Below are 27,703 nucleotides of genomic sequence, written 5' to 3'. Positions count from 1 at the left end.
CCCGCCGCCCCTCCCTCCTGCCCGCTCGGCGTCGGCTCTCGTCGGTCAAGACCCGGAGCCTCCTCGGGACGTGAACGGCGAGGGCGCCCAGCGCGCGCTCTCGGGGCCAGGTAAGCGCCCCTCGACCCCGGGACGGGGACCCACTAAGTGGGGGACCTGTGGTCCGGCCCTAGGACCCGGGGAGCCTGCCTGGAGCCGGGTTTGCTCGTTGGCAAGTCCGCGGGACGGGACAGAGCCGGAGCGCAGAGGACCCGGGTCCGCGGACCCCCGGGTGCGCTCCCCGGGCCGGCGCCCCGACGGGCTCCCCGGGCGGTAACCGGCCCTCGTTCGCCGCCCCCCTCCAGCCGCTCAGCCCGAGACCACAGCTCCTCCCGGCGGGGGGGCGGGGGGCGAGTTGTGAACTGCCCCCACTTTGGCTGCCTCTGGGACAGAGTTGGGAGCAGGAGGCTTCCGCCCGACTCCTGGCTCAGCGCTAAGATGCCGCAGTTCGGTTGTCTGTTGGGGCCTCACCACCTCCCCAAGTCACCAAATAGCTGGAGGGGTGAGCGTTTGCAGTCAGACCCATGCGGGGTCCTGGTGTTATCTGTGGCCTGGAGGACACCTTCAGAGGTATGACGGCCTAAGTGACCCCTGGGAAGAGTCGTGCCCGTCCGTCGTTGTCGTCGTCCCCTGCCCCCCCCCTTTGATGTGGAAATGGGCACAGGTCTCCAGTGATGCTGGCCCCTGTCCCCTGGGCTGAGGGGGAGGGTGTTCCTCCTCCTGGAAAGAGTAGCCAGGATAGAATGAGCTTCTGGGGGAAACAGAGGAGGAGGGGGTCTTTGATACCCCAAGGGTAGAAACGGAGTGGGGAGTGGGGATGGCTCACACACCCCTACCCTGAGGATCAACAACAACCCAGCCTTCCCGCAATTCCTCCGAGGCCGAGGCCGGGGGCACCCTTCACACCCCAGCTTCCCCTCTCAAAGTCTGCTGGGGAGACTAAGCAGGGGGCTGAGTGGTCCTAGCAGGGAGTGAGGTGGGAGCCCAGCTGATCTCACCTGTGGTGGCTTCTCTGCTGGGCCCAGCCCCGCCCCACCCAGGACTCCTCACTTATCCCAGCAGAGCTGCAAGAGCCCAGCACTCTTAGGGCATGGGGAGGGTGGGGTCAACCTCTGAGAGGCCTACTGACCCTAGTAACACAGTAACAACACACAAAACAGCAGAGTGTGGTGGCTCAGGTGTTCCCACCACTCCACCCGGGGTGCCCACCTGGAATATGGCCCCTGTCCCAGAAGAGCGGAACTTCACTTTTAGATGGATGCTCAAAAAGAATAGGGCTTGAGATTCATAGACTTCCCTCGTTTTTTCCTTTCAATATCGTTCTGACCATAAGATCATTTTACATTTGCTTAACATCGGAGGCCAGGAGGCCAGACAGGCATTTGGGGCTCCAGGAGGAAAGTTGTCTGCCTTGTTTCAGTCATTCAGAGGAAGGAGAGTGGGACCCGGGAGAGAGCCTGGGCCTCCATGCATAGGTGACTCAGAATCTCCTGGCCATACTGGAGGGGCTGGGTACCCGGGGCCCAGGTGTGTTCCCTTGGCTGGACATGGGTTTCAGTAGGCTTCTGGGCCACTCTGGCTGCTTTGAAGCTACCATGCTGTGCTGTTGAAAGTGACCTGGGAGGCCTGTGAAGACCACAGTTGGTGGGGGCAATTGTTGGCCTTGTCTGCAGAGGAAGCCACAGGGAAGGCAATGTCCAGGGGGAAAGTAAGGCTTGATCCACTCACTGAGCCACCTGGTCTTGGTGGAGTGCAGGCCCCTGCCCTGGGCAGTGCACACCCACGCCAGTGGCGACTCTACATTGCCAGCCAGCACAGTTGGCTCTCTTGTGGAGGGAGTGGTGCCCACTGTCCTCTTCAGCCTCTGGTTTCTCATCTGTAGAATGAGGTCAGGATTAATACAGGGCTGCTAGAGGTCTCCAGGTGCATGGAGTGTAGGTAGATCATATTTGCAGCCACAAAAGACTTTATCATGCTGGGAAAACCTCGCTTTTGTGATTGATTTTAGAAAAACACAAATAGTTTGATTCCTTTTAAACAAGACTCACATTTCCAATGGGTCAGTCCCTCCTTTGGCTTCTTTTGCACATTTGTGCAAAACCAGGGGGACCCTGGTATGGGGCACACCTGCAAAGAAGCAGGGTTTGTGGGATACAGCTCAGTGAACAGGCCCTGGGGGGCTGGCCCCCACCCGAGGGGCACACATTGGATTTAGGCCATATCATAGAGCAACATTCTCCACAGACAGGCTGGGAACCTAAAACATGTCAACACCCACACCACACCAGTAGGTCAGCCTCATGGCAGCCCATTGTAGATACTGTGATGAGCAGAGGGAGGGTGGGGACCCCAGCTGTGAGGAGCCCCTACTCCCAGTAGAGCAGGATCTGGGTCAAAACTTCTGAAAAGTGTCAAGGCCTTCAAGGCTGTTGTCAGATGCCCACCAGAGAAGTGGAGAAGGACCCGGGTGTCTGTCACCAGGGACAGACAAAGGGCAGTGTTGCTGCCTTTTTTCTTCTTTGCCAGTTTCATAGATGAGGAATGGAACCTTCTTGGTTTGTGTGAATGTTCTTGGTTTTTGTGTGGTTCAACATTTTTGATCACTGACTGTTTGTAGTGTTGTTACTTGCCAGGTTCTGATTTCCCCATTTGCTTCATGGGTGCTGATTTTTACTAATATGTATGTAAGAGTTTTTCCCCCTCAATTTTTAAAAATTGTGGTAAAATACACAATATAAAATTATATTCACCATTGTAAGTGTATAGTTCAATGGTATTAAGTACATTCATATTGTTGTGCCCATCACCACATCAGTCTTCACAATTCTTTTCATTTCACAAAGCTGAAATCTATCCCCATTAAACACTTAACTTCCCATTCTCTACCCAGCCCCTGGCAGCCACCATTCTACCTCCTAGCTCTATGATTTTTGAGATACTAAATATCTCATGTAATTAGAATCTTACAGTATTTGTCTTTTTGTGACTGGTTTATTTTATAAATATAATTTCCTTAAGGTTCATCCATGTTGTAGCATGTGTCAGAATTTCCCTTTTAAGGCTGAATAATATTCCATTGTATGTATGTACCATATTATATTTATCCATTCATTCATCAATGGACACTTAGATTGCTTCCATGTTTTTCCCATTGTGAATAAAGCTGCTATGAATATGGGCGTACAGATATCTCTTTGAGACCCTACTCTGAATTCTTTTGAGTGTATACCCAGAAGTGGAATTGCTGGATCATGTGGTAAATCCACTTTTATTTATTTAAGGTACCACCATACTGTTACCCACAGCAGTTCTACCACTTTACATTCCCACCAAACAACTCCAGTTTCCCCACATTCTTCTCAACACTTTTTATTTTCTGGGGTGTTTTTTTATAGTAACCATATTAATGAGTGTGATGTGGTATCTCATAATTTTGATTTGCATTTCCCTAATTAATATGTTGAGCATCTGTTTGTGTACTTATTGCCATTTGTGATTCTTCTTTAGGAAAATGTCTATTCAAGTCCTTAGCCCATTTTTTAATTGGGATGTTTGGGGGGGTTTTGTTTTTGATTTTTAGTTCTCTATATATTATGGATATTAATTCCTTACCAGAAAAATGATTTGCAAATATTTTCTCCTATTCTGTAGGTTGCTTTTTGACCCAAAATTTTCTTTTTAATTTTTATGAAATCCAGTTTGTGTATTTTTTTTTAGTTGCTTGTGCTCTTGGTGTCATATCCTAGAATTGTTGAATCTGATGCTGTGAAGATTTTGCCCTGTTCTACATTTTTATAGATTTAGATCTTACATTAGGTTGTGGGTCCATTTTTAGTTCATTTTTTATGTATGATGTTAGGTAAAGTTTCAACTTCATTCTTTCGCATATGGATATCCAGTTTTCCCAGCACTATTTGTTGAAAACTGTCTTTTCCTCCATTGAATAATCATGACACCCTTGTTGAAAATCATTTCCCTATATGTACGAGAGTTATTTCTGGACTCTTCTATTCCATTGGTCTATGTTATCTATCTTTATGCCATTACCACACTGTTTGATTATTGTAGCTTTGTAGTATGTTTTGAAATCAGAAAGTATAAATTCTGCAGCTTTGTTCCTATCTTTTAGGATTATTTATGCTATTTGGGGTCTTTTGAGACCCTTTATGAATTTTAGAGTGGATTTTTCTATTTCTGTAAAAATCAACATTGAAATTTTGGTAAATCTGTAAATCACTTTGGTAGTATTGACATCTTAATATTACATCTAATCCATGAACATTGGAATATGGTCCCATTTATTTATATCTTTAATGTCTCTCAGAAATGTTTTATAGTTTTCTGTTAATAAGTATTTCGCATCCTTGGTAAAGGTAATTCCTAAATATTTTATTCTTTTGATGCTAATGTAAATGGAATTATTTTCTTAATTTACGTTTTGCATTGTTCATTGTTAGTGTACAAAACTGCAACTGATTTTTGAGTGTTGACTTTGTATCCTTCTACTTTGCTGAATTTATTTATTCTAAGTTTCTTTTTGTGGGATCTTTAGGGTTTTCTACATGTAGGATCATAACATCTGTAAACAGATCATTTTAATTTATCCTGCCAATTTGAATGCCTTTCATTTCTTTTTCTTGACTAATTGCTCTGGCTAGGACTTCTAATACTATGTTGAGTAGAAGTGACAAAGGTGAGCATCTTTGCCTTGTTCCTGATCTTAGAGGAAAAGCTTTCAGTCTCTCACCATTGAGTATGGTGTATGTTATGGAATTTTCATATATGGCTTTTATTATATTGAGGTAGTTTCGTTCTACTTTTAGTTTGTTGAGTGTTTTTTATCATGAAAGGGTGTTGAATTTTATCAAAAGGTTTTTTCAGTATCAATTGACATGATTATGAGGGTTTTTTCCTTCATTCTGTTAATGTGGTATATTACATTGATAGGTTTTTATATGTTGAACCATCCTTGCATTCCAGAAATAAATCCCTCTTGGTAGTGATGTTTAACACTTTTGCTATCCTGCTGAATTCTGTTTGCTAATATTTTATTGAGGACTTCAGTACCAAAGTTCATAAGGGATATTACTTTGTAGTTTCCTTTTCTTGTAGTGTCTTTGTCTGGCTTTGGTATAAGGGTAATGTTGGCCTCCTAGAATGACTTGGGGAGTATTCCCTCCTCTTTGATTGAAGTTTGATGAATTGAAATGGAAAAGCTTGAGAAATATTGGTGTTAGTTTTTCTTTAAATGTTTGGTCAAATTCGCCAGTGAAGCCATCATGTTCAGGGCTTTTCTTTGTCAGGAGATTTTCATTTGCTGATTCAATCTCCTTACTACTTATAGGTCAGTTCAGAATTTCTATCTCTTCATGGTTTGATCTTTGTGGGTTTTGTGTTTCTAGGAATATGTCCATTTATCTAGGTTACTTGATTTGTTGGCTTACAATTATTTATAATACTCTTTTATAATCCTTTTCATTTCTGTAGAATCTGTAATAAAGCCCCTGCTGGGTTAGTGCCTCAGCTATTAGCTGAACACTGTGGACAAGTTACCTACACTTACTCTCAGTTCTCTCGTCTATGAAATGGTATTATAGTACCTATATCCAAGGACTGTTGTGAGTGCTAAATGATGTAGCATAGTGTCTGGTGGAGAGTAATCATAGAAGATATTTCATTGTCATTTCATCCTTTCTATTTTCTTCAAAGACTTTTGGGTCCATGTTTTGCACTCAGTTACTTCTCCTGAGATTTGATTTTTTGGGTTCCCTGAGTGAGGTAGGATTACCTTTATTTCTACTCATATTGTGAACCCTTGTCCTAGTCCTGCCACCATCTCATTTCCTCAATTTGTGTATGTTGCTATGCCTGTTACTATGTGGTCCATTGCTCTGTTCCAGAACCAAAACCACAAATGCCTAATTACTGTAATTTTATTGAATCATTTCACTTGATAGCATGTTTCCATATCACCCTTTATTTTTATTTTTCTGAGCTACATGTACTATGTGCTCTTAAAAAACAAATAGCCACAACAACCTTTCTCATATATTATTTTTTTTATTCTTAAATTTGTGCATTTCTGTATTTGTACTTATTGATTGGACTTGCTAAAAATATTTCCATTTTATTGGCCTTTTAAAAGAATCAGCTCTTAGATATGTTTATTATTATATTCTGGGAATTTTTTTAATCAATTGGTTTATTTTTTTAATGTTTTTCTCTCTTGCTTTCCTGAGAGTCATCTTGTTGATTTTCTTTGTCCCTAGTTACTTCAACTACATGCCTAATTTGTCACTAATTTCTTATTTTATAAAAAGTATTTAAGGCTATATATTTTCCTCTGATTATAGCTTTGGTCTTCTCATGTTTGTTTTTATGTATAACAATCTCATTGTCACTAATTCCTATGTAGTTTTTGCAAGAGAAAGTTTTTTAATCTAGAGTTTTGAAGGGCTTTGATAATTTTTTGTGTGTTTTATTAGTGACAAAGTTTTCACTGTGGCCCAGAGAATTTGATCTGTATACTTTCCAAATTAAAAAACATACACTAAATTTAAGCTTTCTTTGTGGCTTACTCTAGGGTTAAATTTTGTAAAAAAAAAAAAAAAAAGTTAAAAAAAAAATTTGAACAATATATATTCCCTACTTGTAGGTTTCAAAGACATAAATATATAATATGTATGTGTTTTATTCACATTATCCAAATCCTATTTCCTACTTGTTACTATCAAATTTTATAAAACATGACATTCAGATTCTCTTTTTTTGTTTGTGTAATCTGTCAATAACTTTAAAAGATGAGTTACTTTTCTACCATGATTTGAGTTTGTCGGTTTTTTATTCATTTTTTCAGATTTTGCTTTATACAATTTTATGTTGTGAAATTTAGTACATAAATTTATAACTAGGCTGCAGCCTTTATCTATTCTTTGGCCCCATCCTCATTCTTCTGTCTTAAATTCTACCTACTCTCATACAACACCGCCCCTCTCTTTTCATTTGCATCCCCCTCTCCCCAGTTCATTTTCTTTGCACCATCTGTGACATGTTTAAAGTCTGACTCTCATAAACCTCACTGAGATAGGTTTCATTTTTTGACCCAACTTAGGAATGTTTGTCTTTAACAGGAGAGTTTAAACTATTCACGTTTATTGTCACAACTGATCTGTGTAATATTTCTGGCATTTAATTTTATGCTTCCTGACTCTTTTTCCCTTCATTTTCTATATTTTATGGTATTTCTCAAGTTTCTTTGCTTTTTTATTTATTTCTCTGTTAAAATTCCTTGCTGAATTTTTTTAAGTAATGGTATATAAGTGGCATAGATCTGAACCCCTTTTCACCCCGAGACTTTTATTCTTGTACATGAAAGATAAGTTGACTGGAAGATATTGTTGGTTCATTTTCTTTTTCTCAGAATTCCAAGGTTATTATCTCACTGTTTTCTGTCTGCAATACTGTGGAGAAAAGTTTGATGCCTTTACTAATTACCTATTGCCAGATAATAAATTACCTCAAAACTTAGAGATTTAAAACAATAAGCATTTACTAACTCATAATTTATTCTGTTCAGGAATTTAGGAGTGGTTTGACTGGGTGATTCTAGCTCAGGGGCCCTCATCAGGTACAGTCATGATAGGTACAGGGTCATAGTCACCCAAAGTCTTGACTGGGACGGAGGGTCTGCTTCTAAGAAGGGTCACTTGCCCGGGCCGTTGGCTGGAGGCCTCATTTCCTCCACTTAAGGGCATCTGCAAAGGCTGCTTGAGAGTATTCATATTTAGCTGGTTTCCCCTTTAGCAAGCAATTCAAGAGAGCCAGGCAAAAGCCACAGTATCTTTCATGACTTACTCTTGGATGTCACACACCATCACTTCCAGGTTATTCTGTTGGTCATATAGGCCAGCGACGATTCAGTGTGTGAGAAGACTTCATAAGGACACGGATACCAGAAGCCAAGAATAATTGGGGGCCGCCTTGGAGCTGTCTACCACAATGCCAAAACAATTTTTCCCTTTAGGTGTTTCTTGTCTTTTGTTGTTACTATTGTGTTATTCCCTAAGTAGATATTTTTGAAATTTTTCATTATCATGACACTGTAATGAAAAATTCTTTTTTTAATTCTTTTTTTGAATTAGAGCAAAGAGTACTATTTTCCACCAGTATACTTTATTATGTGGGCCACTTTTAACTCATTAAGTGTGCAACGTGTATGTGTGTGGGGGGGTGTGGTTCGTGTGGGGGTGCACATGCACACACACGGAGAGCAGGGCCAATCGGGGGGCAGTCTTTCTGGCCTTTTGGTCCTCTTCTCTCCCCACCTGGAGCCGATGGGTCAGGGTGGGACCCACGGCACCCCCACTGGGGTCTCTCCGCCATGGGGGCAGCAGGGTGAAGGGTAGTGGAGGACAGCTGTGCCCACATCCCGGTGTTCAGCCCTGAATGGCCCCCCTGACAAAGATCCCACAGTGGCCATTACCAGTGGCGGATGGACCCGCTGGCTCTGACTGTCGCAGCCCAACTCCCTGTGGCCTCCAGTTTCTTCAGGGTCCTGGCATGCCCCTCACTCTACCTTCTCAGCCCCCACCTGAACCGGGTTGTCTCCAGCCCTCCTCTTAGAACCAGCTTCCGCTCAGCCAGTAGCCCCCTTTCTCTGGCTGGTTTTCTCAGCCTGGCATGTCTGGCACCTCCTGCAACCGTCCTGGATTCCCTGGTGCTTCCACTGAGCTGCTTTGATCTCGGCACCTGTCAAAGCCTACGACAGGGTCACAGCCATTACTTGCAGGATCATGGCCTCTCGTCCTAAACATGTCCCCGTGTCAGGGAGGCAGGATCATGTCCTGTTTACCCCCAACTGTGCCAGGACTAGCCCCTCTCACTGTAAACCCAGGTGTAATAACACCTGCCCCCACAAAAGAGGTTTCCACAGCATTTAGGAGCATCACCAGGAAAACTGCACTAAAGTGCCCCGGATGCCTCTGCTTCCCCCAAAGCTCTCCAAGCACCACCTTTCACCCCCAGGCCTGCAAGGGCCTAGCCAGCTAGTGCTGCTCCCCACCAGCAGGGCCCCAAGTTCCTGGCAGGGCCGCATCTTCTTTGGTTCTGCCCTGTGTTCTGGAGCTTTGAAAGGTAGCAGGGTGGTGGTGAATTGTGTGAACCAGGTTGCAGGGGTCCCCACCAGAATAGCTGAGCCAAGCCCCTTCCTCACCTTCCCACAGAAAGTCCTCGTTCCTCTCACATCTGGTCCCCAAAGCCCAGCCAGCCAGCCCCAGCCTCCAGGTCCTCTCCCTGTCTGTGTGGCTACAGGGTGGGCCTGGGCACAGGGAGCAGCAAGTGGCAAAGAAACCTCAGATTTATGGAAACAGGGCAGAGCACAGTAACTGGCTCTGGGAAAGGTCCCCAACCCTGAACACCTACTCTTTGCCGGCCCCGCAGGCCTATCTGCACCTTGGCCCCTATATTCCACCCCCAGGCCATTCTTCCTAATCGATTGGTGTGGGGCCATTTAGACAGCTGGAATCAAGGACCAAGGCCTATCCCCACCCCATCCTGGACCTCACTTCTCCCCTGATGCCCCTCCTCTCAGTCACCCCCAGCTGACCCCTCTGCCCTGTTCCCAGCACCCTCTCCATGATGTTTTGTCCTCAGGAATGGGTCACTGGCAGTTCAGTTCCTAAGGATCTGCCTGTCTTCCAGACCCAGGCTCCAGGGCAGGGACAGCGGTGAAAGTGCTAATCTTACCACCCAGAACTGAGCCCAAAACTCATGCCCACTAAGTGTCTGTGGCCCCCACCCAGAGTCCCTGAGCCCAGATGCTGGCTGACGCATAGTGTGTGCCACCCCCACCATGGGAGGTGAGAATTATGGGGACCAGAGGGGCTCCTAGACACTCTCAGTGGAGTGTTGTCTGCAGCAGCTGCTCTTCCCTGTTGCAGGATGTCAGGGACCATGGGTACTGCCAAGATACTCCGAGGCTCCTGCTCCACCCTCCTGCTCTGGGGCCTCCTGGGGACCCTGCATGCCCAACAGCAGGAGGTCATCGCACCCGACACCTCTGAGCGAAATAGCTGCCCAGGTACAACCACGGGGTCTGGAGCTCCTGGGGTGAACAAAGGGGGCAGCAAGGACAGCTGGTTGGGAGCCAGGGCCCCTTGTGCAGGTGAGGCCAGTGTGGAGCAGAGCCCAGGACCACCCACGTGCACGGGGTCCCAGGATGGCTTACCACAGGCCCTCCATGTGCAGCCCCGTGACTCCTCCTGTGTCCCCTAGAGAAAGCCGACTGCCCGGTCCACGTGTACTTTGTGCTGGACACCTCGGAGAGCGTCACCATGCAGTCCCCTACCGACAGCCTGCTCTATCACATGCAGCAGTTTGTGCCACAGTTCATCAGCCAGCTGCAGGACGAGCTGTACCTGGACCAGGTGGCCCTGAGCTGGCGCTACGGCGGCCTGCACTTCTCTGACCAGGTGGAGGTGTTCAGCCCACCAGACAGTGACCGGGCCTCCTTCATCAAGGGCCTGCAGGGCATCCGCTCCTTCCGCCGCGGCACCTTCACCGACTGCGCACTGGGCAACATGACCAGGGAGATCCGGAAGCTCGGGGCCAAAGATGTGGTCAACTTCGCAGTGGTCATCACTGACGGCCATGTCACTGGCAGCCCGTGCGGTGGCATCAAGCTGCAGGCTGAGCGGGCCCGGGAGGAAGGCATCCGGCTCTTCGCGGTGGCCCCCAACCGGAACCTGAACGAGCAGGGCCTGCGCGAAATCGCGAGCACACCCCAGGAGCTCTACCGCAGCAACTATGCCACCATGCGGCCAGACTCCACTGAGATTGACCAGGACACCATCAACCGCATCATCAAGGTCATGGTGAGCAGCCACAGTGCCCCATCCTCCTAGGGCTACCATCCACCCATTTGGTGTGGGGCGGAGGGTGAGGTCTAGAGTCCTGGGATCACTGGGCATCAGCCTCAGTTTACCCCTCTGTGAATGAGGCGACTGAAGGGGGTAAGCTCTGGTCAGGGTCCTGCCTGCTCCAATGTCCTGAGTTCTCTTCTGCCAGATGCGAAGCTGCTCTGATTTCCAGCTCATGGCTAACCAGGGTTTCTCTCTGTCTTTTTCTGCAGAAACATGAGGCCTATGGAGAGGTGAGAGGCATTTCTGTCCATGCCAGCCCCGTCAGGTGTGCCCTGCAGCCTCTGAGGCGCTGACCCAGCAAAGATTACGCGCCTCGCCTTGCCAGCTCCCTGGCACTCCCTGGAGGCAAAGAAGAGAGACCCCTCTGCTCCATGTAGGGCCTGAGATTCTTGAGTTTGGGGCAGAGGACTTCTGACCCAAACCAGACTGTTTAAACCCAGGAGGGCCCAGCCGGGCGTGGCTCAGCAGTTGAGCGTTGACCTAGAATCCAGGCAATCAGGGTTTGATTCCCAGTCAGGGCACATGCCCGTGTTGTAGGCTCAATCCCCAGTCGGGGGCATGCAGGAGGCAGCCGATCAGTGACTTTCATCATTGATGTTTCTATCTCTCTCTCGCCCTCTCCTTTTCTCTCTCTGAAACCAATAAAGATATATTTTTTTAAAATAAATAAATAAATAAATAAACCCAGGAGATCGGCATTAGGGTCATCCACGAGCATTGAGTCTGAGGGTGGCCCTCTGGACTGATAGACTCCGTCCACCTGAGCCAGGCCAAGAGAAGATGGACAGCCAGTTAGGTGTCCAGTGTAGAATCTGTAGCCCTTGGTCCCTGACATTTCCTTGTCACTGTGTATCCCAGCACCAGCTCACAGCCCAGGAGGGAGTGCTTTACACTCGGCTAGGCTCCTGCAAGCACACCCTCCCCAGAAAGGTGCTCACAACATAGTGATGTAAAAATGCAAGCACAAGGATGCCTAGCCAGCTGCTGTTTAATCCTTGCTTACTGTCAGTCATTGCTCAACCCAGCGTCGGTTTCCAAAAGTTGACTAGAACCTACGTAGAGCCCTGCCCTGGTGGGTGCCTCCTGAGTTTGGTCCTATCTCCAGCCCCGTGCTCAGGATGACCCACCCCCAGCAGGCCAGGGGCTTGGACAGCACCCTCCCTCCCTCTCAGCTGGGACTCATCATTCTGGCCTCATGCTGCACTTGCTTCTTGTTTCAGTGCTACAAGGTGAGCTGTCTGGAGATCCCCGGGCCCCCTGGCCCCAAGGGCTACCGCGGACAGAAGGTAAGATACGCAGGCCACCCTGGGCTCTGCCCTGCCAGGAAGGCCCCGACCCCTCTTGAACTATGAATCTAGGACCAACTAAACCTCAGTGGGCTCAACGCTTCTGACCCTGAAGGAACTCAAATTCCATTTTTATCTACTTCCTTTTAAATGGCATTTTGAGAAAAGTAGGGACACTTTTTAAATTAAGATTTGCCATTAAAATACTCATGAAGTAAACAAGTTGGTGACATGGGCAATGTGAGGGTGGGTGCCACCCAGGCTGGGCGGGATCGGAGCCGCCCCTGCAGAGAGACCTGGCAGCCTCTCCACCTGGGGCTGTCTGTCAGAGCTCAGAGAAATGGTCAGAATGGACCCTGATCTGACAGAGGCCAGGATTCTCCGGGGCAGCTGACCCTACTCTAGGACATTCCCATGTGGTGTTGCCCTTGTCACCTAGGTGGGACCAGCAGCCAAACGATGCTGGCCCCAAAACTCTTACTCTCCCACCTCCCAGAAGCTAGTGACAGGGTCCCTGGTGGCCTACTCTACTCCTCTGTGCCTCAATTTACCCTTTTTCTTTTGTCTGCTTTTAGGGAGCCAAGGGCAACATGGGTGAGCCTGGAGAGCCTGGACAAAAGGGACGACAGGTAAGTGTCCCCCCACCCCCTCTGGCAGCTCCTGCTCTCCAGGCTGAGATTCCATCAATGGCCCTTTGTTGTTCTTCCACAGGGGGATCCAGGTATTGAAGGTCCCATCGGATTCCCAGGACCCAAGGCAAGTTGCCCGTGGCTCTGGCACAGTGGCTGGGGACTTGGGACAAGCCAAGAGCTGCGTGGTTCCAGGATGCCCACCGGATCAGGATGTCTCTGGCCCAGCCAGCCCTCCTTCCCCTCCCCTGACCCAAGGAAGTGAAGCACCTCAGTATCTTGAGTGTTGTCCCCAAACCAAGCGTCTAGCCTGAGCCCCGTTCATGCCTCCCCACCCGAGGCTGGTGACCCCACCCACTCTGGTGGGCTGCTGGGTCCCATGCATAGGCCCCACCATAATGCTGCTTTTCTTTCCTTCCGACCTCAGGGTGTTCCTGGTTTCAAAGGAGAGAAGGTGAGAATCCAACTCTGGGCAGCCAGACTCCACACAGCCTGAGTCTCGGCTCCTACTCCCCAGTGTCCTCAGCAAGCCTGTGGTTCCTGCTGGGGGCATGATGCGGCTTCATGCTGGTGGTGGCTTTGTTCTGAGGTCCTTCTGGCCTCGTGTTTGGCCGAAGGCAGACTTGGGCCCCTATGGCAGTGGGTCTGTGATGCTGGAGACCTGAGCTAACGGCTTCACTTTCCTTCTGCGCAGGGAGAATTTGGAGCTGACGGGCGTAAGGTAAGCCAGGTGGTGGGCTGGGTGAGCAGGGCACCCCACCTTCCTGCTGCTCCAAGGAGATGGCGATCGGGGCTAATGAAAATCCCTTCTTCCCTCTCCCTCCAGGGTGCCTCTGGCCTCGCCGGCAAGAACGGGACCGACGGACAGAAGGTAGTGCTCCTCAGACTGCATCATGGGCTGGGCGTGAGGGTCATACACAGCAGCATCTCGAATATCGTAGGAATGAGCAGAACCTCCTCAGACCCTCAGATCCTCCCCTGGGGCTGCTGCCCACAATTTGAGGCTTCAGCAGTCCCAGTGTGTAGCTGTCCAGGAGATGTAGGACAAATAAGGGCACTCCAAGAGCAGGAATGGACATTTGCTTCTGAAAACCAAGGCCCAACCTTGCAGGAACTTCCCAGTCTGTTCTGCAGAACCCCAGATTGGCCTGAGTAGCGGTTCACACACATACACACATGTACACAAACATTATGTGCACTCACACACGCAAATATCACACATGCACACACATACATGTGGCACACGTCACGTGCACACAGGCATGCACACATGTGGAGGGAGCACTGTGGACACTCATGCTCACAGCCGCAGCCAGAGACTCTCCCACCTCCACAGAGATGCTACCTAACAGCCAATCCATTAAAACACACAGTCACATTTACACCTGTCATTGGTGCATTGTCCCCTAAATCTCAACCCTGACACATCTTCTGCTCCCCTATCCTCTTTCAGGGCAAGCTGGGGCGCATTGGACCTCCTGGCTGCAAAGGAGACCCCGGGAGTCGGGTAAGCATGGCCTTGACTCCTCCTCACATTAACGTTACACCCCTGTGGAGGCACCAGGCGCCAGACAGCGGTGGGGAAGCTGGGAGTCCCTGAACTTGGATTCTTCGTTCAGCCCTGCCCTACCTGTCCCTGACACCCCACCCAGGGATCAGCCTGGGTCCCTGACCACAGCTGGATGAAATGGCCTCTGGGGCAGCTGCTTCCCAGAGTCCTGATGGGCTCATCTCTGAGGTTTGTCTGATTGGCCTGTCCAGCTCTGTTGGATTCCAGCCACTGAGACCCAGGCAGAGCGTCAAGTCCATACACTGGGGAGGCTGATCACCTCCCCCATGTGAGCTGGCCCTGGGCTAATGGGGAATCCCCAAGTGCAGCTCCCAGTAAGAGACTCAGGACAGCCTCTCTCCCCCTTCTCTCACAGGGCCTCGATGGCTACCCAGGGGACGCAGGCAGCCCTGGGGAACCCGGAGACCAAGGTGCCAAGGTAGGTAGCCTAGCCAAGGTGGTGGTGGCCAGACCAGACCAGTGTCACTGCCCTCCAAGCGGCCTTCTCCCTGCTGCAGTTCCTGGCCTCTGGCGGAGGCAACTGGGCCAAGAAGCACAGCAGAGGGGACCTGTCCCTGCAGACCAGGCAGTCAGGGGCAGGAGGCTTAGGGGTATCCTGCCTGGGAAGTTGTAGGGTACCCTCATGGGGCTTCACCAGCTCGTGTCTAACTCAGGACCATGTGTCCTGGTTCAGGCAACTGTGAGGGGCCTAAATGGCCACAGAAACAAGCCCACCCTTTTCCCAGGCCTCCAGGGGACTCCTGTGGAAGGCTCTCAGGTGCCTGTGGGGGTTCTGCCTCTTAGGCCACCTGAGGTGTCACTTTACCTGCCTGCATCCCCTCCCCTGGCTGTCTAGGACACTGGAGGACCAGGAAGGGCAACCTTCTCCCAAGAAGCCAGCACCCTCAGACAAGGGCCGTGTCTGTGGGGCTGCATAGGGGCCCTGCCCCCCAAGAGTGTGCTCCACTGACATGGGAGGGGGGAAGGCCGTTCTCCCAGCCCCTCCAGAGTCCTGTCCCAAGGCTGGCATCCAGGGGATATGAGGCTAATTTCTCCAAACCCTTCCAGGGGGACCCTGGCCGCCCAGGACGCAGAGGGCCTCCAGGAGATGACGGGGCCAAGGGAAGCAAGGCAAGTGCCCCTGAGGGTCCCTGTTGTCCTGCCCCAGCCACACACCAGCAGTGCCCACTGAACTCACAGAGTGGGAGGCAGGAGGGACAGCAGATGCCCTCATCAGCCCTGTGCCCTGAGCAGGCCCCCAGCCTGTCTTTTCCACTACCAGGTGACGGTACACCCACTCCCCAAGGCAAACATGGTCCCACCTGACCAAGTAAGGCCGAAACTGCTTAGGTGGCCCAGTTCATCCCACCTGGCTGAGCTGTTACCTCTCCACAGGGCTATCAAGGCAACAATGGAGCCCCAGGAAGTTCTGGAGTGAAAGGAGCCAAAGGCGGGCCTGGGCCCCGAGGACCCAAAGGCGAGGCTGTGAGTTCACACCCCTCAGACCCAAGTCCAGGGTCTAGAGCATTGTCTCCTCTGGCCCACCTGCCCAGCCCCTCCTGGCAGGACACCCCTGAAGGCTGAACATAAACCTGGGCACACACTCCATGGGTCCCAAACCTGGGCACACACTCCATGGATCCCATACAGCATCCTCAGCCTCTCCCCCCAAGACAACCCCGAGTGTCCTGCCTCAGGGCGGGAAGGGCCCAGTCCCAGGGCTGATCCTCCAGGGGGTGTATCCTCAGGCCTGACCTGGCCCACAAGTGAGCTGAGTGAGACCTCACCCACAGTGAGTCCAAGCCAGGGCCCAGTCATGTCACCTGAAACTCAGCCTGGACTGACAGCTGCCCAGGAGCCCTCCTTGGCTGGGACCAGACCGACCCAGCAGAGGATGAGGGTCTAGGCCAAGGTCCTCTTGAGGGGCCTCCAGACTCCAAAGCCAGAGTCCTCATGGGTAGAGTGAGTGTGGGGTCCTCCTGTGGCCCCCACCCTCAGGGCCCCCACCCACACACCCACTCTCTGCAGGGACGCAGGGGAGACCCTGGAACCAAGGGCAGCCCAGGAAGCGAGGGCCCCAAAGGCGAGAAGGTGAGTGTCCGTGTTGGGAAATGGGGCGCGGTCTCCATGTCTGCCTCTGCACTGGGTTCTCACCCTGGTGCTGATGGTACCCGTGACAAGAGAGAACAGAAGTGACCCCAGGCGCTCTGTCAGTGGGGGCACTCCCCGCGCGGCCTGGGAAAGCACGAGGCAGCAGGTCACCCCACCTGCACTACCTGCTGAGGAACCTGGGTGGGGCTCGGCCAAGCCCACACGTGGCAGGCAAGCTGTGCAGCCTGCGAGCCGCTCCACCGCAGCATCCCGCCACAGACACGTGCTCCGGGAGCTGGTGCAGGATGTTTTGTCTTTGTGGCAGAATCAGAGTTTCCTGAAAGTGAAGGTGTGGGTAAAGGCCTGAAGGAGGGGCCTCCTCCTCTGGGAATGGGGTGATCCCTACCCATGCTGCTAAAGGCTAAGCCGGCAGGGCTGCTGTTTCAGGGTCACCCTCCACAATCTGGGGTCCTCTCCAGGGAATTTAATGCTCCCCTCCCTCACCTCCTCCCACACATGCGCCAGATAATTGGGCCTCTCTTCTCACAGGGGGATCCTGGCCCTGAGGGGCCCCGGGGCCTGGCTGGGGAGGTTGGCGGCAAAGGAGCCAAGGTAAGTGAGTGGCAGGCGGCACCCAGCACCCTGGCTGGAGGGGGCTGAGCCTGGTTCCCCTTGCCCCCCCTGCCCTTCCCTCCCTGCAGACCCTGGCAGGGCCGTTGTTGTGATCAGGGCTGAGGAACAAGGCCATGCCCAGGACCTCCTGGAGGGCACCAGTGCCCCCTCCCCACCCTTCAACTTCTGCAGTGCTGATGACAGGGTCTCTGAGGTGCCCTTTCTTTTCAGGGAGACCGAGGCCTGCCTGGACCCAGAGGCCCCCCTGGGGCTCTCGGGGAGCCCGGGAAGCAGGTCAGTGGCAAGACACCTGGGAGGGGCTTGCAGTTCTAGGACTCAGGCCCCTGTCAGCCCTTCAACCTCACTGTCTCACTCCCTTGCTCTATAGTGCCACTTGGGTCCTCTTAACCTCAGCAGGACACTGTCCCCATGGCAAATTCAGGCAGTAGAACAGGGGTTGAGTCCCTGTGCACCTCACATCCTGGTGGGCTGGTGAGCAGGAGGCAAGGGTAGAGCCTGGGAGCCCTAAAGGGGGTACATGGAAGAGGAGGAGCCTGGCAATGACCCTCAGGGCAGCAGGGGAGAAGCTCAGTGTTGCCTGGTAGTCAGAGCTGGACGCAGTCAGTCTCTGTGCCAACTCCCTGCTTTCTCTCTGCCCTCAGGGATCTCGGGGAGACCCCGGTGACGCTGGTCCCCGAGGAGACTCAGGACAGCCTGGCCCAAAGGTAGGCCCCCTCCCTCCTGGCTGGACTGGAGCGGAAAGGAGGGGGTTAGATTGTTTCCAGCTCAACAGTGAGGCTGCCTGGAGTGTGCCTGCCAGCCCGTGGTGTGGGAGGACGACAGGGGCCCAGGCAGCCCCTCCTGTCCTCACCCTGGGTTGTAACAGCCCTCCCCAAGACCCCGCCCCACCAGCCCAGCCACCCAGCCCCACTGGGCCTCTGTCCATGCTGACTGTTCACGTTTCCCACTGCACCTTCCCTGACCAGCCTTCCCTCTCCTCCAGGGAGACCCCGGCAGACCTGGATTCAGCTACCCAGGACCCCGGGGAGAGCCTGTAAGCCCTGGCATGGGATGGGAGCTCCCAGGGAGGGGCAGGAATGCCTGCAGAGTCTCACGGATTCCTTGGAGGGCGTCCATCCTGGGGATAGGGTGCGGAGGGGGCTCAGGGTTCACAGGTCGGGTGCAGACACAGGTCCCCAGGAATTGTGTGGGATGCAGCACAGGCCGCATTCACCCAGATTGTGACAATTGAGACCATCATGAGGGAAGGGAGGGGGCAGCAGAAAACCTCCAGGTCCCCATCTATGTCCCAGGGTCAGCACATCAGCCCTCCGGGATCTGTGCTGAGTAACCCCCACCCGTGCTTTCTTCCAGGGAGAAAAAGGCGAGCCAGGCCCACGTGGCCCCGAGGTACGTAGGGGCCCCCTGCAGCTGCCTTGGGTGGTCTGTGCCCTGTTCCCGTGGCTGGAGCGCCACGCCCCTCGCCCCACGCGTGGCCACCAGCAGCTGCCCCATGCTGCGTGCTGCGTGCGGTAGCCAGCCCGCCGAGTACTAGTCTCTCTCAAACCGAAACCCTCGATCCCCTGAAATGCCCTGTGCTGTTGCCATGCCACTGACCCCAAGAGCCAGGCACAGGTTTTTCTGGACAAAGTACATCCAGTGTCTCCTGCACACCCACTGGGGGTCTGGAGAAACTGGGAGGGGGCAAGCAGAGCTCTCCCACAGATATCCCCCCCACGGGGACTAACGTGTGTGTCCTGTGTCCCAGGGGGGTAGAGGCGACTTTGGAGTGAAAGGAGCACCTGGCCGGAAAGGAGAAAAGGGGGAGCCTGTAAGTGTCCTCCCCCCTCCTCCTCCCTCTCCCTCCTCCCTCTCCCACCCTCTTTATTTCCCCTCACCCTGGAAGGAAGGGAGGTGTGCAGGTGTCTGCTGAGCCAACCTGTGGGTTTTTTTCCGCAGGCAGATCCGGGTCCCCCTGGTGAGCCGGGCCCTCGAGGGCCAAGAGGATCCCCAGGACCCGAGGTAGGTCAGTGGACGGTCCATTCGGCCCTCGGGCCATATCCTCTGGGCCAGGCAGGCCAACACACACCCTGCACCACAGGGCTCTGCCCATGGTGGAAGCACGGGATCAGTGTGCAGGAACCCTGCCCAGCCTCACCCGTGACTGTGGTCACCTCTCACTGTCATCCTTCCTCCTCCAGGGAGAGCCCGGCCCCCCTGGAGACCCCGGCCTCACGGTAGGTGTCAGTTGGGGATGGAATCAGTGTCCTCCCTCCTAAAAGCGAAAAGCAAGGGCAACAAGGGGACGAGGTCAGCAGGAGTGGGGTCAGTGCAAGGTCAGGAGGCAAAGTCAGCAGGGGTGAGTTAGCATGAGGTGAGCAGGACCAGGTCAGAGGCAAGGGGACAGGGCCACAGACTCTCCCTACAGCAGCACCCTTAGGTCCCTCTTGGGTTTGCTGTCGTGGCTGGGCTGACCCACTGTGTTGCAGGAGTGCGACGTCATGACCTACGTGCGGGAGACATGCGGGTGCTGTGGTGAGTCTCAGGCCCCACACAGTGGCATTGCTGGGCTGTCCCAGGCTCTTGTCCAATGCTGGGGGCGGGGGGCGATCATCGTCAAAGTGATCATTTCCCACCGTGTGCCTGGCTTCGGGCCCCTGTGGTGCGGTGATCATTTCCCACTGTGCGCCTGGCTTCGGGCCCCTGTGGTGCGGTGATCATTTCCCACTGTGCGCCTGGCTTCGGGCCCCTGTGGTGCGGTGATCATTTCCCACTGTGCGCCTGGCTTCGGGCCCCTGTGGTGCGGTGATCATTTCCCACTGTGCGCCTGGCTTCGGGCCCCTGTGGTGCGGTGATCATTTCCCACTGTGCGCCTGGCTTCGGGCCCCTGTGGTGCGGTGATCATTTCCCACTGTGCGCCTGGCTTTGGGCCCCTGTGGTGCGGTGATCATTTCCCACTGTGCGCCTGGCTTCGGGCCCCTGTGGTGCGGTGATCATTTCCCACTGTGCGCCTGGCTTTGGGCCCCTGTGGCCTGGGGTGTATTCCTGGCTGGGGTCAGTGCACGCAGCCATAGCCCCTCTGCCCGCCCACAGACTGTGAGAAGCGGTGTGGCGCCCTGGACGTGGTGTTCGTCATCGACAGTTCTGAGAGCATCGGCTACACCAACTTCACCCTGGAGAAGAACTTCGTCATCAATGTGGTCAACAGGCTAGGGGCCATCGCCAAGGACCCCAAGTCCGAGACAGGTCAGCTGCTCCGACCACAGGCAGGACACCCTGAGATCCAGTTCTGGGAGGGATATTAGCTTGGCTGAGGGTCCCCAGGCCCCCACCTGAGGGTAGCGAGTGCGAGTGGTGACGGCCAGCCCCTCACCCTCACGCCCGGGCCCGCAGGGACCCGAGTCGGCGTCGTGCAGTACAGCCACGAGGGCACCTTCGAGGCCATCCAGCTGGACGATGAGCGCATCAACTCGCTGTCCAGCTTCAAGGAGGCTGTCAAGAACCTCGAGTGGATTGCGGGCGGCACCTGGACGCCCTCGGCCCTCAAGTTCGCCTACAACCAGCTGATCAAGGAGAGCCGGCGCAAAAAGACCCGCGTGTTCGCAGTGGTCATCACGGATGGCCGACACGACCCCCGGGATGATGACCTCAACCTGCGGGCGCTGTGCAACCACGAGGTCACGGTGACGGCCATCGGCATCGGGGACATGTTTAATGAGAAACACGAGAGCGAGAACCTCAACTCCATTGCATGCGACAAGCCCCAGCAGGTGCGCAACATGACACTCTTCTCCGACCTAGTGGCCGAGAAGTTCATCGACGACATGGAGGACGTCCTGTGCCCAGGTGAGTGGCTACTGGGCCTCCCTCCTCCCCCTGCCTTCCCAGCCTTTGTCCCTGCAGGAGGAAAGAGGACATCGGGAGGGAATGGGCTGGGCATCAGTGGGCCATTGAGGGAGCCTGACCAGTACCCCTGGCCTTTTTTCCTCTCTCCTAGACCCCCAGATCGTGTGCCCGGACCTTCCTTGCCAAACAGGTAACACGGGGAGCCGCTAAGCAACCCCCCAGACTAGCGTGACCAAGGCCCAGAGGAATTCGCAAGGAAGTGCATTGTGGGGGCCCCTCCTTAGTTAGACCATGGGTTTCTCTGCCCCGTAGGCCTCAGCATGTCTGAGAAGAGGGCTGGGAGGGGCCAGCCACCCCACCCACCTGGCACATGTAGGGAGGGAGTGCTATGGCCTGGCCCCGCGCTTGATGCCTAGGTGCTCGGGCCTTGTGGTTCCCCCTGCTGGCTCATCCATCTTCCCTCTGGGAGCAGGCTTCAGCTGTGTCTAGGGCACTGGCCCAATGTGGTGCGTTGTGTGCGAGACTAGGGCCCTGGGGGCACGCAGAGGCTGTCCCCCAGGGGTCCCAAAGAGACTGGGGAAAGGGTCAAAGGAGCATTGTCACTCCATGGGCATCATGCTGTTACCTCTGTAGCTACACAGTGACTAGGGCCACAGAGCCCAGGCAGGTGCCCAGGGGTTACAGGAGCTGAGGCCCCATTGGCAATCCATGCGTCCTGCCCACCTGGGTCTTGGAGCCATTGCTGGCCCCTCACACTGGGATGTGGGCACCTGCCTATCCACTCCAGGGAGTTCTGAGGTGGGGACTGGAGCTGGTTCTGGAAGGTGGGGCTGCCGTCGAGGGGGCAGGGCCGTGTTGGCAGGTCAACAGAGGACACCCACATCTGCATGTGAAGTCAGTGTTCCTGGGCTTGTGCACAGGCTCTTCTCAGGGCAGCCAGGGCCCACCTGGCAGATTCAAAGGTGCTGAAGTGCCTGAGGGAAGGAATGTGTTGAGTTGGGGGTCAGGGTTCCCACTTGTCCCGAAGAACTTCCAAGGAAATGTTTGTTGAAGTCCTTCCTGTGACCAAGTTTTGGGGTCATCCCAGATACTGCCTGGGCCTGGGGTCCCCATGGGGACGACTGTTTGTGGTGATCAGAACCAACCTGAAACCTGAGGTTTTGCCCAAAAGTTCCCTCCCTCCCAGGATGAGGGGCTGGGGTCTGCACTGAGACCCAGCCAGCCCACAGACTGTGCCCCTGCCCCCAGGACACCCTAGTCCTCCTGGGGTAGGTCCCATAGTAAACGTGATCCTTCTAGGGTAGAAACCAGATGCCAGGCCCTGGTGCCCAGGCCCAGCAGTGGCCCAGCAGCCCAGTGGTCCATGGAACAACTGTTGTTCCACGTTAGCTGAGGTTCTTTATAGCTGCTCCTGACCAAGCTGAGGGAGGTCTCTGCACTCCTAGTTGTGGAAGTCCTCTGTGAATGAATGGGCTTTGTCAGATGATCTGTCTGGGTCTGTTGATATGATCGTGAGGTTCTTCTTCAGCCTGTTGATGTGACAGATGCTATAATTGATTTTCGAATGTTGAACTAGCCTTGCAGACCAGGGGCAAACCTCACTTAGACATGGAGTACCTGATTGGATTGGATTTGCTAATATTCCGTTGATTTTTGCATCTTTGCTTATGAAAGATCTCGGGCTGCAGCTCCCTTTCTTGTGATGTCTTTGTCTGGTATCGGCGTTAGAGTAACACTGGTGCCTAGGAAGGTGCCTCACTGGACCTGGCAGAGAAAAGAAATGGGCCCCTTGAAGTCCGTGTTCCCTCCCTGCCCTCTTTTGACTACCTCTCTACTACTAAACTCACAAACTCATCCTCCTCTAAAGTGATTAGAAATTTCCAAGTAAAACAGACATTGTGATCAGAGAAAAGAAAGCAGACATGACTGTAGAATGTGCCGTGACACACGGGAACTCCGACCTGCCACAGGCTGGACCGTGTCCTCGGCATTTCGGGGTGGCAAACAGGAGCTGGGTGGGGGGATGCTGCCACTTATGGCATGGCCTTGACCTTCTGGGCCAAACTGCCCTGTCCACCCAGAGGCCCAGCCTGATTGTGTCAGAACCACGAGTATGTCAAAGAGAAACAAAGATGGGCTCCGGGCAAAGGCAGGAAAAACAGATTTCATTCTGAGATTGTTACTGCAAGAGTGAGGAGGTCCAGGGCAACCTGAGCTCAACTTACCCCGGACAGAGGCAGGGACTGACTAAAGGCTGGTTGGTGCACAGAGGGCAAGGGGGCAGCAAGGAAGGGGAGGTCCATGTGACCAGGCCACCTGGCTGTGTTGACTGGCACGTACCCAGAGGAGGAACAGACTTCTCAGACCTTCAGGACAGGAAGCAGTGACGCACGTTGAAGTCAGGTGCCCAGGAGAGAGAGCGAGAGTGCCCCTGCGTGTTTGCTGCTCCTGGGTCCCTGAGGGGACAGTCCTGGGAGGGGGAAAATTTGTGTCTCAAAGGACAGAGAGGGTTTTGTAACTGAAAGCTTTCTAAAGTAACTGTTCTGAGAGGGGTCTGGTCACCAGGTTTGGGCCGTAACAGACAGTAAATACTCGTGGCAGCGGGGAGGGTTTTAAAGAGCTAGGGTCATCCCAGGGCACGGCCTTGAGCGGTCAGCAGCCGTACTAGCGTCTGGTCAGGCCTCAGTGCAGCTGTTTGAGCTGAGAGTCTTGTAGTTCTTAAGGTCTGTGGGGACCAGAAGGCCTTCTGCTCCCATCTCCTCGGCATGTGCCCCGCTGGCCTCCAATGCCCCTGTTTAGCTCTGGCACTGTGGCGTCCCTGTCTCCTCATTCCACCCTCCGCTGAGCTTCAGCCCCATTCCTGGCTTTGGTCCTAACTCATCTCTGAGGAGAGAGGCCCGAGGAGAGCGACTGGAGGCCCATTCACACTGATCAAGTCCCTTAAAGCCTTCTCTGGATGCCCCGCAGATGGACCGCGGCCTGGCGATGCGCCCCCGGTCACCTTCCTCCGCACGGAAGAGGGCCCGGACGCCTCCTTCCCCACGACCATCCCCCAGATCCAACAGTTGCTAAACGCCACGGAGCTCACGCAAGACCCGGCCGCCTACTCCAGGCTGGTGGCCGTGCTGGTCTACACCGCTGAGCGGGCCAAGTTCGCCACGGGAGGCGAGCGGCAGGACTGGATGGAGCTGTTCATTGACACTTTTAAGCTGGTGCACAGGGACATTGTGGGCGACCCCGAGACTGTACTAGCGCTCTGCTGAAGCCATAGGGCTGCCAATGCTCAGGCCAGAGCTTCTCCAGCTGGGCCGCATTCGCTCCCTGGGCTGCCTGCCATGCACTGGGGGCTTATGACAGCAGGAATCTCTCAGTCTGGAGGTTAGACACCAAAATCAAGGTGTCAGCAGGGCCACACTCCCTCCAGGGGCTCCAGGGAGGGTCCTTCCTGCCTCTCCCAGCCTCTAGCTGCCTGCATGGTTACATGGCCTCTACTCTGTAGACTAAGCTCCCTCTGCCTCCCTTATAAGGACACAGGTGGCATTTAGGGCCAACCAAATAGCCCCAGGCGATCTTCCATCTCAAAGTCTGTCATTTAGGCCCATCTGCAAAGTCCTGTTTCACCGCATAAGTTCATATTCGCAGGCTTCGAGATTAGGACATAGGCATCTTTGGGGAGACAATATTCAGCCGACCCCTATCACCCCTCATCTAGCTGAGCTGTCTCACACATTTAGGGGAAGTAAGAGTCACCCGTTAGGGCAAACCTGCCAAAGCCGCTGGCCGACAGTCTGGGGAGGGACCACAGACACCACCTCCTCCTCTTGCCCAAGCCCTCAGGGAGCGTCAAGGGCTCCCCATCTAAGACTGTGGAAGCATGCTCAGACACACACGTGCCTGCTCCCCCAGCAGCCAGATTAATTGGGCCCCTGTCACTGGTCCTGTCTGCACCCCCACCTGGTTCCCGGGAGCAGGGACTCACCTCCCTGCTGCCCAGGCTCCCTGACATGGGTGGGGTCAGCGGAGGGGAGAAGGGGAACAGCAGAGCCCCCTAAAAACCTCAACACTCCTGGTTCAGTTTCTGGCCTCTATGTCCAGTCATCCCTTGTTGAGAAAAACGCCCCCAAAACAGCCTCCTCCCCGCATGTCTGTCTGCTTGTAGGACTTGAGGTCAGGGTACTCAAAGAACTTGTGTGCATTTAAAGAAGAAGCTGCTCTTCATTTGCACTGCTACCAAAATAAGCTACATCATTAATAAGCTCCTTAAAGCACCCTGTCTGCTGGCTCCTGGCACCTCGTAGTGACACACCCGGCGAGGGGGAGTGTCCTTCAGATGCTGTGAGCATATCTTAAACATCCTATAAAAGCTGAAAAACAAAGAACGTGAATGCCTTGCTGTGGTTGAGTGATGTGCTGGGGTGGCTGCTGCTGGCTGGGGGCTGGTCCACAGCAGTCACCTACCTGTGCAAGTGGGAGATGCTCCAGAGCCAAGTCCTGGGCTGAGGCCTTCAGGCATTGATGCTGCGAGTCAGGACTTCCTTCCTAATGAGATCCCCAAGCAGCCAGCCCCACGGGTGGGCAAACCTGGGCGGTGAACAGAGTCCTTTCTGGCCCATGTTGAGGAGGGGTGCCCATGGGGCTGAGGAGCTGGACGAGAGGGAGAGGATCAGCCCCATCCCCACCCAGCCCCAGTGGCGCCTAGAGTTGAGGAAGGAGCCTGGCTGCATGTCTGTGGCAGGTGGTCCCACGTGTGTGGGGAGTAGGTTTTCAGGCTGTGTGTGGTGCCCATATCCCCCAGAGGCCCTGCCTCAGTCCTGGTTGTGGCCTTGCCCCCATGTTGTCCAGCATGTCCAGGGCTGGTCACTGCCCAGAAGAGGGCAAGGGTCTCAGGCAACAGTGAGTCACCTAGGTTACTGTAGGGGTCTGGCCACAACTGTGCCCACTGCCCACCAAAGCCTTATCCAGTCAGAGGGGACATGGGCTCATTCTCTTTCCAATGTTCTAAGGGCCAAGAGAGATGTGGCCTGGCCAGTGCCAAGCAGCCCTGGGACAGGGAACTGAGGGGGTCACAGCTGTAGGTGGGTCCTTGTGTCCAGGGGTCTTCAGGGCCAGGGTCTTCATGAGGTCTTTTTACATAATTACAAACATGATGACAGCCTCTGCACCCCTCTCTCCCACCCCCACTCCCCATGGACTGCCTTCTAGGGGCCTCCAATTCTTGGGCCAAGTGAAGGGGCTTTGCTGACCTCTTCCTGCCTGGGGGGCCTGGAGGAGGCACTGGGCAGAGGTAGGGTGGAAAAGGCCTTCCGTCCTCAGGTTTGGGGACATTTCCTGGTGGGGGCACAACCAAGGGAGATAGTGAGGATCCGAGGAGACAGTATGGGACTCTGGACCCCTGCTTAGGGGTTGTGGGGGTTCCCAACAATGGGTGACTTTAGGTATAGCCCCCCAAGCTCCAGCTGTCCGTGTTGCTCCAGTGGGCGGGCGCGTGAAAAGATTTGGTGCAGGGTATGGCAGAGTGGGCTCACCCCGAGAGGAGGTACCACCTGGGTAGATTGTGGCACAGAGGGGCTTGGCCAGGGTGGGGCCAGGGTGGAGCCAGCGAGGGCCTCACCTGGGTCGCCCCTGCCCACCACCCCTATTTCCCCCCAGAGCTGTATGTGGCCCAGTGCACCCAGCGGCCCGTGGACATCGTGTTCCTGCTGGACGGCTCGGAGCGACTAGGTGAGCAGAACTTCCTCAAGGCCCGGCGCTTCGTGGAGGAGGTGTCCCGGCGGCTGACGCTGGCACGGAGGGACGATGACCCACTCAACGCACGTGTGGCCCTGCTGCAGTTCGGGGGCCCTCGCGAGCAGCAGGTGGCCTTCCCACTGACCTCCAACCTGACGGTCATCCATGAGGCGCTGGAGAGTGCGCGCTACCTCAACTCCTTCTCACATGTGAGCTCAGGCATCGTGCATGCCATCAACCAGGTGGTGCTCGGCGCTCGGGCCGGGGCACGCCGCCACGCGGAGCTGTCCTTCGTGTTCCTCACGGACGGCGTCACAGGCAACGACAGCCTGGACGAGGCAGTGCACTCCATGCGCAAGCAGAACGTGGTGCCCACCGTGGTGGCTGTGGGCGACGATGTGGACATGGACATGCTCTCCAAGATCAGCCTGGGCGACACGGCTGCCATCTTCCGTGAGAAGAACTATGACAGCCTGGCCCAGCCCGGCTTCTTCGACAGGTTCATCCGCTGGATCTGCTAGCGCCCCCCACCCCACCCCGGCTCGCACCCCGAGCCCTTCAGGCTCTGTCCTCCTGTCCGTGGTGCTACTCACATCCCACCAAGAGAGATCCAGAGCACTGCAGACTCGATCTCGCCAGGTGTGGGTTTAAAGTCAGGAGCGGAGCTCCCCCTCCCATCCGCAGCTCTTCCCAGGCGCCTGCAGCCCTGGGCACTGCTACCCTCTACCCCTCCTCTCTCTCCAGCTACGCCCTGCTCTCAACACCCTCCCTGGCCCCCAGAGGCATCCCAGGGCGTGCTCCAGACCCTCCTCAACAGGCCGTTTCCCCCTCAGCCCAGCGTCATCCCTGGACTCTCATCCACCTTCCAGCGCCCTCCAAAGGCTCTCTGCCAGCCCTCCTGGCTATGCTGCCAGGTCCCCAGCCCCCATCAAACAGAGCTGTGATAGCAAGCCCTACATGTCCCTGTATACACAGACCCCAGTCCAATAAAGGCTTTGAACCACC

At 54.1% G+C, this 27,703-nt stretch overlaps 1 protein-coding gene across 1 annotated transcript; it reads left to right on the top strand.

The window, feature by feature from the left end:
• COL6A2 (collagen type VI alpha 2 chain) lies at positions 1 to 27,703 on the top strand. Its single transcript, XM_087818388.1, has 28 exons — positions 1 to 110; positions 9,978 to 10,117; positions 10,312 to 10,910; positions 11,168 to 11,188; positions 12,179 to 12,244; positions 12,820 to 12,873; positions 12,956 to 13,000; positions 13,301 to 13,327; positions 13,568 to 13,594; positions 13,700 to 13,744; positions 14,327 to 14,380; positions 14,799 to 14,861; positions 15,491 to 15,553; positions 15,818 to 15,907; positions 16,451 to 16,513; positions 17,063 to 17,125; positions 17,357 to 17,419; positions 17,788 to 17,850; positions 18,129 to 18,179; positions 18,500 to 18,535; positions 18,894 to 18,956; positions 19,085 to 19,147; positions 19,327 to 19,362; positions 19,615 to 19,660; positions 20,219 to 20,371; positions 20,519 to 20,971; positions 21,123 to 21,161; positions 26,621 to 27,703. Exons 2-28 carry the CDS (start codon positions 9,979 to 9,981, stop codon positions 27,217 to 27,219), a joined length of 3,084 nt encoding a protein of 1,027 aa, XP_087674514.1. The 5' UTR covers positions 1 to 110; position 9,978; the 3' UTR covers positions 27,220 to 27,703.

This window comes from Miniopterus natalensis, chromosome 6 (genome assembly GCF_054644295.1).
Source record: "Miniopterus natalensis isolate mMinNat1 chromosome 6, mMinNat1.hap1, whole genome shotgun sequence".
NCBI lineage: Eukaryota > Metazoa > Chordata > Mammalia > Chiroptera > Miniopteridae > Miniopterus > Miniopterus natalensis.
The sequence above is the reverse complement of the archived record's forward strand: the minus strand, read 5'-3'. Positions and strand labels throughout refer to the sequence as shown.

What these genes read in the sequence shown, in the direction of transcription:
- COL6A2 (XM_087818388.1), top strand. Translation starts at nt 9,979, where the DNA reads ATGTCAGGGACCATGGGTACTGCCAAGATACTCCGAGGCTCCTGCTCC. An exon ending in CAGGACAGCCTGGCCCAAAG is followed by an intron (nt 17,851 to 18,128) that starts GTAGGCCCCCTC and finishes CCTCTCCTCCAG; the next exon opens with GGAGACCCCGGCAGACCTGG. An exon ending in GGAGACATGCGGGTGCTGTG is followed by an intron (nt 19,661 to 20,218) that starts GTGAGTCTCAGG and finishes GCCCGCCCACAG; the next exon opens with ACTGTGAGAAGCGGTGTGGC.